This window comes from Cyprinodon tularosa, unplaced genomic scaffold (genome assembly GCF_016077235.1).
Source record: "Cyprinodon tularosa strain WSP-4 unplaced genomic scaffold, ASM1607723v1 ctg118, whole genome shotgun sequence".
NCBI classification, from domain to species: domain Eukaryota; kingdom Metazoa; phylum Chordata; class Actinopteri; order Cyprinodontiformes; family Cyprinodontidae; genus Cyprinodon; species Cyprinodon tularosa.
Window position 1 is genome coordinate 938,474 of NW_024037981.1, and position 10,127 is coordinate 948,600.

The 10,127-nt window shown below is 44.9% G+C and overlaps 1 protein-coding gene across 2 annotated transcripts in view; it reads left to right on the top strand.

Moving 5' to 3' along the window:
* The window catches only part of card11 (caspase recruitment domain family, member 11), a 39,238-nt gene extending 37,951 nt beyond the window's left edge, over positions 1-1,287 (top strand). For both annotated transcript variants that reach the window (XM_038267368.1, XM_038267379.1), the window contains exons 24-25: positions 347-462; positions 873-1,287. In XM_038267368.1, the coding sequence (XP_038123296.1) occupies positions 347-462; positions 873-1,077 (321 nt within the window). In that variant the 3' untranslated portion in view covers positions 1,078-1,287. The remainder of the gene's footprint in view (positions 1-346; positions 463-872) is intronic.
* Positions 1,288-10,127: the final 8,840 nt, after the last annotated feature.

Consider the following 10,127-nt stretch of genomic DNA (forward strand, 5'->3'; position numbering starts at 1 on the left):
TTTCTCAGTATTTCATAGAATGTCTCCAAACATTTCTGTGTCTTTAATAGAAAAAAAAAGACAACAAAAAACACCTGTATCAGTTCACCATGAAAGTAGAAGACTTGTTTTGATGGCGCTTTCGCTCTCTTTAGCGACCTTCCTGTTCATAGAAAAATACAAACTTTGACACATACAGCATGAGCACGAAGACTTCTACCATACCCTTATGTGTGAAACTGTAAACCTGCACCTCCCAACATATACACACGTAGACAGAATGTTTCTCTGGCTGCATGTCGTTGGATACCACTGCTGCAGAGATGCACTTGTGTGAAAGCGTTGTTTTCTCTCTACTCATTGTTAGGGTAAACACTGCCTGCTGGAGGCTGAGCTGAGCTGTGTCAAGGACCTTCTACGGAGAGAAATCTACCCCATCATCGTATATGTCAAAATCTGTGACAAGAATATCAAGAAGCTAAGGTAAATCTAGCGTAAAACTTTTTCCCAGATCTAATTGCCTCTCAGGCTTTGTAATAAACGTATGTTTCTAGTTTGGAGACTAAATGGCACAGACAGAGCTAAGGTTTGATTTCTTGTGCTTCCTTTCTGAGCTACTAGCAGAGATTAATTAGATCAAACAAAAGGCCGAGCCATTTCTAAAAATCCAGTCTGCTCTGTTTTGTGGTTGGGCTGTTTCCAAGTAAAGATAGCCAAAAGATCCCAAAGCCTGACGTATCTCAGTAAAGGTTCTGTGACGTCTTTGAGGATTACACTGAAATCGTCAAGGCCGCTGCAGAGCAGCGTCTACATGATCTCAGAGATACTGGGTTGCAAACATCACCGCAATAACCACCACAACGCTGCTTCCTTCCTGTTTCCTGTCCACACAGGAGGCTGCCTCTGTCTCATGATGTAGAGGAAGATTTTGTGAGGCTGTGTCGGGCGAAGGAGAAGGAGCTGGAGGCCATCCCTTGCCTGTACACCACCCTGGAGCCCGACTCCTGGACAGGGATGGAGGACTTGATCAAGGTCATCAAGGACAGAATCCTGGAGGAGCAGAAAAAGACCATCTGGGTGGAACAGGACCTCTTGTAGGTCTCTTATATCCCAGTCAGAACATCAAGTACACGTGTAACTAAATGCAGTAACTCACAAAACTTGTAAATCTCCCGTAGCTCTCGTTATATATTTATAGGCAGACTTAGAGACCCAAATGATTGCATTATATATTTGTAAAATTGTATCTCTGTTTTTAAAAAATAAACGGATTCTACCCCACGAAGCGTAAACGTCCTTATTTGAAAAGAAACTTTTAACACAAGTGGCGAGGGCAATTCTTTTTTAATTAGCGCTTCTTAAAACAGATTTTACAAGAGATTACACTGCCATCTAGTGGCTAGCATAGAGCATTACAACATCTGGAGTTAAACAGCTTTTGTGAAAAGTTCACAGTCATTGACAACAAATTAGAATATGATCCAAAACTTTATATCTCACATTTACCTCAATTATGGTTATAAGGCAATGAATTTCAGGTTGAATTATTAAATCAGGCCTACATAAAAACATTTTAATACAGAAATGTTTCCTTAATAAGTAATAGATTTAGTATCTTATGACTTTTTTATCCAGTACTACTTTTTTTTTTTTTTTTTTTTTTTTACAGTGTCCTGTCTGGCAAGGTGGCAATAAGAATAATTGTCTTGATGCCAAAAGGAGCCCAACAGATTTTACTTTCACAAGTGTAGCGGTATCGCAATTGCCATACCGCTCCACTTGTTTCATGTATATAAATTGCTTTATTATAATTATGCAGGGAGTTTTACAGTTCATATGGACACTGCAATGTAAGTAGAGCAGAAAAACAGAAGAAGAAGGAAAAAGAAAAAGAAAAAAACAGGACAAAAGATGAAAGAAAGAGGAGATAGGAAGGAGACAATGACAAAACATTTTCAGTCTGCTTCAACACCTGCAATGAGATGGAAAAAAAAAAAAAAAAAAGAACAGCACAACCAAAAAACATGGTACGAGATATACAATAAAGCAAACACCTTGAAACTATCGCTAAAGTAATATTATTAAGTCTGACATGTACTCTGTGTTACCTGAAGATATGAATGTGGGGTTTCTGTTTGGAAGTGAATCTCTAAGTACCTGAAGCCTAGCACCTGTAGTTGTTTGTGAGGGTGAACTTGTGCATGTAAAGTTTTAACCATAGAAAAAATGCTCAATAGTGGTTGTGGAGAGCCGGAGAGGCACCCCCCCCAGAGCACTGAGTCCAGCGCCGGGAGACCCAAAGCCCCAGGCGCCCAAGGGGACCCCAGAAGCGAAGGCACCAAGGCGGGGCCAGCCCCGGAAACCAGACCCCACCAAGGCAGGAGGAGAGACAGCCACGAAGAAGCCCCCCAGCCACCGCCATGCCGGCGCCCCGGGGAGCAGTGGGGACGAGTCCGCGGGCCCCGCCGGCAGCCGGCCACCCCGAAGTAGGGCCGGGCACCGAACACCAGCCCCCCCACGGCGCCGACCGAAACGCCCCAGCCCCACAGAGCACCGAAACACGCCCCGCCCCCCAGCACCAAGCCCCGGCGACCGGCCGCAACACCCACCGCGACCGCACTACCCAGGAAAACACTCAGGCGGCCCCGCCCCCGGCCGGGGCCCATGTACATCCGCCGCGAACCGGCCGCGAGCGCCGCGGGACCCCCCCAAAACGCCCCCCCGGCCAAAAGCGCAGCCCCACCCCACCAAGACCGATGCCAACAGCGCGCAACGAAACACACCGCGCACAGAATCAGCCCGAGAGCAGAAAAGCCGCCCGGCGCAAAACCGCAAGAAGAGCAGACCGCAGCCGGCGCAACCACCCCCTCCAGCAGCCCGAGGGGCAGCACAAAGCCAGAGCGGAGCGAACCGCGCCGCCCCCCCACCGGACGAAGCCAAAGCAGCCCAGCCACGTCCGCCGCCCCCCCCCGCCGCCCGCACCAGGCCCTGACACGCGGCCAGAGCAGCTCCGCCGCCCCGGCCCCCCACCACGCGCCGGCCATAGCCACTCCAGGCCCCCACCCGCCCCGCAGCCCCACCCGCCGCGATCAGCGGGAACAAAGCAGCCCCGCCATGCCTCCAGGTGGGAAAACCCACCCGAATACCCAGCCAGCGCAGCCAGCCCGCCCAGACCGGCCCCCCAACACTACCCCCGCCGGAGCCGCCCGGACCCCCACACACCAGCGGCGCGCCGCCAGCAGGACCCCCACCCAGCAGGCCCGCCCGCCCCCCGAGAAAACAGACATGCCAAACCCCCCAAAGGAAAAAAAAAAAAAAAAAAAAAAAAAAAGGAGCCCCCACAATGCGACAGCGGACACCAGACACCGACCCGCCCGCAACCGCTCCCCCCCACCGAGGAAGAGAAAAAAAAAAAAAAACAAAACACAAAAAACATAAATAAATAGGTAAATAAATAAATTAATTAATAATTACAATTAAAATAAATAGGCAAGAGGAGAAGTGCGAGCGGAAAAACCGGAGCCCAAAACAGGACCCAAGACCCGCACCCCACCATGCCGTGCAGCTCCCCCCCCCCCCGAACCGATACCACAGAACCGGCATAGGAAAGAAACACCGCCCAGGAACCGGCATGGTTGCGAAGGCACCGGCACCGACCACGAAAATCCCCGAACAACACCCAGCCCCACCCCGAAGCGGATCCAGTCCCAGGCCCCAGGGATCCGAGGCCCCAAGGGCACCCGATCCCCAGACAGGAGCCCCAGCAAAGCCCCGGCCGGCCGGGGCCAGCGGAGAGGCCGCCAGGAATGAGCCAGCAGTCCCCCGGGCATCCACCCCCAGCTCCACCAGTGCACCGGTGAGCCCCGACGCCAGCCAGCGGAGGGAGAGCAGGACGGGGGGAATGGGCTCCGCACTTAGCGGAGACTTGAGATGTATTTGGGAGAGGGTGCGGTTGAGACCCCAACCTGGGAAAGAAAAAAAAAAAAACACACCATCTCAATCATGCCTTCCCTCCCTAGTGTCCCCACTCGTACCACAGGAAAAAAAAAAAAAAAAAAAAATTGAATAAAATAATAATAATAATAAATAAAGAAAATAACAACGCGGACACACATTCACACATAACACTCACATCCAATAATACCAGGACCAAAAACCCGGTGACACCGGTGGTCGGTCCCGGGACTATTGGATGACCCCATATCCAGTACTACTTTTAATCTGATAAACAAGCCTCATCAGAAATACATTCTAATTTATTATCATTTTTACACATTGTAATGTTTCAACCACCAACCTGAATTAATTTAAAAGGGATTCACTGGCATATGGTAATATATGCAGAATCTAGTTGCTGTATTGCGCCATGTGTATTATTTTAGTTATTTGGATTCAGAGTCCGTGAGTGTGTTTGGGAATTTGTCACATCAAGGTTCAACTAGAACCTTTCTACTAGAAAGTGCAGATACCCTGCAATACTCAACGTCTAAGAGCACCGTAGGGCAGGTAGCTTTAGCTGCAGCAGCCCCAAGCAGACAGAGACCAGGAAACCCAACAGCACAGCAAGGTCATCCCAAAGAGGCATGGAAAGATTTTTTTCCCCCAATTCAATTTAAAATGACCGAAGCTCAGACTGAATGGTAATCTGTGGGCATCAGTTTTCAAGCCATTCCACAGAATCAACTGTATTTCAATGATGTGCTTTAATACAAACCCTTTAATTTACACAACTGTCAACTGATTCATTAGCATCTGATGGCGATCTATACCACTGGAATGTATTTTGAGTGTTCAAACTTCAAGTTGTGTGAATAAGTCACAAAGTTATTTAAGATTATATCACATTTCCAACAATGAACGTGTGAAGTTTTGGTGACATATTTAGACGTAATGTTTATGAAGATATTAAGCGGGGAAAGTCTGAAGCCTTAGGGAGTTTAGAAGTCAAATATTTGGGAAACAGGGCAGGAACTACGTTAACCCCAAACACAAAAATCAAAATCGCTGGCTTTGCGGCATGGGGGTGGATGTATTTTGGCTTATGGATGCTACATATCCAAAGTCCAGTTTTCAGGTAAAAGATTAAGCAAAACTTGAATCTCTAACAAATCTATGACAAAAGAAATGACAATAAATCCTCCAAGAAATGAAGAATGTGGAATGGAAAGTCCTGGGGTGAATCAAAGCTGCTATGATCTAACGGAGATGCAGTAAGATCTCATGGCTTACTGAGAAATGTAAGCCATGAAAACAGTTTGGCTTATATTTTCCTTATAAATGTAAGGACTGAAAACAGGTTGTTCATATCAGCGAGCCCCAAAATATTTTAAAATTTGTAGAAAGTAGAAAGACCTTCCCTGTGGTTTTAAATAGTAGTCTAACAGGCAACAACACTACATAAGAGGGGGGCTGGCATGGGGTCTTTCACACCTCTGTTCTCTCTGCTGAGCCTGGGGATGTGGCTGGGCCCTTAGGGTTAGTCATGGATTGGGGAGCCATTTAACTGGTGTGGCTGTACGGCAGCTGAGATACAGTCACCTTGCCCGGATACATCTCAGCTTGTGAAGTGGGTCTGCTTGGCTGCTTGCCTTGACCCTGCGCATGGCCTGTGCCTGCATTTGAGTTGAGGTACGATAAGGGTCTCTGGCACTTGGGCTCGGTTGGCTGGCGTGTTGTACTTCGTCTTGGGAGGTGAATTACCTGGGTTGCATTTGCCTGCCAGCTATGGGTATGACAGGACCATATGGATGTGAGGACCTGGAACAACTGTGATTGGATTGGGCTGAGTGGATTCTTTGGCGAGTTAGCTACCTGCTCTGGGGTCTGTGGGGCTGGGTGGATGATTTTTTTGGGAATACCCTGTCTGTGGTTGGTGCATTCGGGGGCAATTGTCCCTCTTCAGGATGGGCCCAGGGTATTGTTTGGGGCTAGCCCTGGGCGACAGTACTGCCTTCCTCCCTATAATGGCGCAGGTCCCAACCCCTCTTTTTTTTTTTGCCTGTCCCCTTTCCAAACTGAGCGGTCTGAGGATCTCCACATGGGTCTGTGGGCCTGTTTCCCCTTGGTCCAGACCCCTCAGGATGGTGTAAGTATAAGGAGTTTAACAATATATTTGGTGTCTATCCCAGTGGGCATTCTCCATTAAATGCTTGTATACCTCTGTATGGGTGTAAGGGTGGGATTGTGATGAGTGTGAAGTTGTTATTGTCAACTTGTGACAATAACCCCCCTAGGAACTGGGCCCCTAGGGGTAAGGCTCTGGGTGCTCTCATCTACCCTTCTCTGGTAGTTGTGGCCATCCCTATGTCTGCCCTATTTATGTCTCAGTTTTCTGGGGTGCCACTGGATATCTGGGGCAGGGATCACCTCATTTTCCTTCCTGGGCCCTGTAGGGCAAGTCTGGGGCCCCCCACAACTGCTATTAATATTTTTTATTTTTCTCCCGAAGAAGCTTTGTAAATCCTTTATACACTAGCATGCCCATGCATACATAGCACACGAGTTGGTTCCAGGTGTTCAAGGATACATAAAAATACTAAACATTAAGCTGCATGGGTTTTGCCGTCCACGTACATGTGTATTTAAGGGATACCTGCTACTCTTTAATCTTTTTTTTTATGTTTACTTTGGTTGTCTGTTGTCTTCGTTTTGCTGTTGGTATTTTACATGTTCCTCTCATGTAAAATACTTCTAGCAGACTTCTAGAAATCATTGTATATCTTCTTTGTTCTCCATTTTTGCTGTTTTGTTCAATTCTCTCTTTTCAGGCACTCTACCCTCTCTCTATCTCTTTCTCTCTCTCTGCTTAATTCTTATCCCCTCTTTCTTTCTCACCTCCCCTAATGAGGATGAGGCCAAAATGGATGTGTTTATGTAGGTATGTGTTTATGTGCCTTTTACTTAAAATTTCAATGGAGCGGTACAACAAGAGTCGTCCTAACGGGGGAGTGACTGCCTAATGGTTGGGGCATAGATCTTGGAATCCTGAGGTTGTGAGTTAACTCACAACCTTAGTGAGTTGAAACCCACTCCCACAGACTGCCACTCTGGGTCAGTGAGCAACACTTTAACCCCTGATAGCTCCCTGGGCACTGCACAGTTGCAGCCCACTGCTCCCCAATGGGGATGGGTTAAATGCAAAGAGTTAATTTTCTCAATTGTGAGATCAATAAAGTTCAATGTATTTTTTATTTATTCATTACTTGTATATGTATGTATATATATATTTATATATATATATATATATATATATATATATATATATATATATATATATATATATATAAAAACTGTTTTCTCACCCCTCGTGGGGTGGTATGTGTCATCCTCAAGCTCGGGTCCTCTACCAGAGGCCTGGGAGTTTGAGGGTTCTGCGCAGTATCTTAGCTGTTCCTAGGACTGCGCTCTTCTGGACAGAGACCTCTGATGTTTTACCTGGAATCTGCTGTAGCCACTCTCCCAGTTTGGGGGTCACAGCCCCCAGTGCTCCAATTACCACTGGCACCACTGCTGCTCTTACTTTCCACATCTTTTCTAGCTCCTCCTTCAGTCCTTGGTATTTCTCAAGCTTCTCGTGTTCTTTCTTCTTGATGTTGCTGTCGCTTGGGATTGCCACATCTATCACTACTGCCTTCTTCTGCTGTTTGTCGATCAACACGATGTCTGGTTGGTTAGCCATCACCTGTTTGTCAGTCTGGATCTTGAAGTCCCATAGGATCTTAGCTCGGTCATTCTCAACTACCTTAGGAGGTGTCTTCCATTTTGACCTTGGGACTTCCAGCCCATACTTATGGCAGATGTTCCTGTACACTATGACAGCTACCTGGTTGTGGCGTTCCATGTATGCACTTCCTGCCTGCATTTTACACCCCGCTGTTATGTGCTGTATTGTTTCAGAGGCATCTTTGCACAGTCTGCATCGGGGGTCCTGCCTGGTGTGGTAGACCCTGGCCTCTATTGATCTTGTACTGAGTGCCTGTTCTTGTGCTGCCATGATTAGTGCCTCTGTGCTGTCCTTCAGTCCAGCCTTTTCCAGCCACTGGTAGGATTTTTTCCCTTCCCTTTTTCCCTTCCCTTCTGCGGATCCTTCATGATCAGGATTGTCCGTCCTTGGGTTAACCATTCTGGGTGGGTCCCATCCATCAGCAGTTGGTTCATTTGTGCTGCGAGGCGTGCATGAAGTGCGGTTAGTTTTTTCAGCCAGTAGGTGTGGATCATGTCAGGGCCTGGTGCTGTCCAGCTCTTCATACCTGCCGCTCTTTCTTGGACATCTGCCGTTGTAATGGTTACTGGTTCTTGTTCTGGGAGATTGCTGTGATCTGTTCTTAGATCTTCCAGCCACTGAGCATTGGTGTTGTGGGATGCCTCCTTCTCCCATATGTTTCTCCAGTACTGTTCAGTCTCAGCCCTGGGTGGATCTGATCTTGAATTACCCTGCCACTGTGAGTACACTTTGGATGGGTTGGTGGAGAACACCTGGTTTATTCTCCTGGCTTCTGCTTCTCCCTTGTATCTCTTTAGGCGGGTGGCCAGGGCGGCGAGTCTTTGTTTGGCAGTTTCCAGAGCCTCAGGAATCGACAGCTTGTTGTACTTAGGTAACCTCTTCCCTACACCTTTCTACAGGTCTGAGAGCTGACTAACCTCTCTTCGTGTTGCCTTGATCCTGGCTTCCACCCTTCTTCTCCATGGGGGCTCTGCTTTGTGGCCTGTTTTGTTTATGTTATAGCCAAGCATCTCTAGGATCACTGTAGCTGTGGCGTAGGTCAGCTCATTGGTTTCAGTTATATATATATATATATATATATATATATATATATATATATATATATATATATATATATATATATATATATATATACATATACATATATACATATATATATACATATATATATATACATATACATATATACATATATATATATACATATATATATATACATATATACATATATATATATACATATATATATATATACATATATATATATATATACATATATATATACACGTGTGTGTGTGTGTGTGTGTGTATCTATATAATTGTGTATATATGTATATATGTTTTTGTGTGTGTGATTATTGGATAAAAACAAGTTTAATTAACTTTAAGTTAATTAATTCAGAGGGAGAGGGTATTGAAAAATTAGGGACATCTATTTCCAGAGCTATATAGGTAAAACAGGACACACATGAAGAAAGTTGAAGGAAAAGCTCTTCTCACTCAAGATGTTGGGGTAACTAGCTGTTGGGAGGTATTGTTCTTTATTTTTCCTCATCCAGAAAATCTCTATTCATTTATATATTAAGTATGATGAGTGGAATATAAATACGCTGTTAAAAAAATTTAAGGAACACTTTAAAAACACATCAGATCTCAATGGGGGAAAAATCATGCTGTTTATGTATTTATACTGATAAGAACTGGGTGATGTGTTAGGAACAAAAGGATGCAACATCATTTTATGCAAATGAAAATTATGATCAACCTGGCGAGGGCTGAATTCCAAGAATTCCAAGACATCCCAGAAGTTTAATTAACTTGATGCTATACTATGATTAAAAGTGTTCCTTTAATTTTTTTGAGGAGTGTAGATATGTACTAAAAAAGGTGTATACTTTGCTATGTTTATATTTTGTAATAAGGTTCTGAATATTTATATGGTGTCCTTATTTTTATACATTAATGTACAGGTCAGTGGAGATTTGATGAACTTGTTTTAGAAAAAAGCTAATTTCATAAGCATAAATAAATATGTTGGAAAACAATCCCAATGGGGCACCTAAGATGTATGTATAAGGTACTAAGTATGAGGTGTATGTACAGCGAAAAAAGGGTAAGTTCCTATTAAAGTCATTACTTTGTTTTACAGAACAGTCTCTGTGTGAAATTCTGTGATCGCAGACTGATTATAGGTCACAACATGAATAAGCTTTTGTCTACAACATGATGGTAATATGAAGTAATACTTAACCACTGTTTTTTGTGGTCATTGTTGGGCTTTTGTTAAAAAATTATATTTAATGGCTTAGTCATTTTTGAAGGTTATTTTCCACCTAACGTTACCGTGGGATGAATCATCCCAAAATGAGAGAAATGTCATGTTGAAGCTGACCCAGAAAAGTGAATTTATTTTCCTCTCATGAGC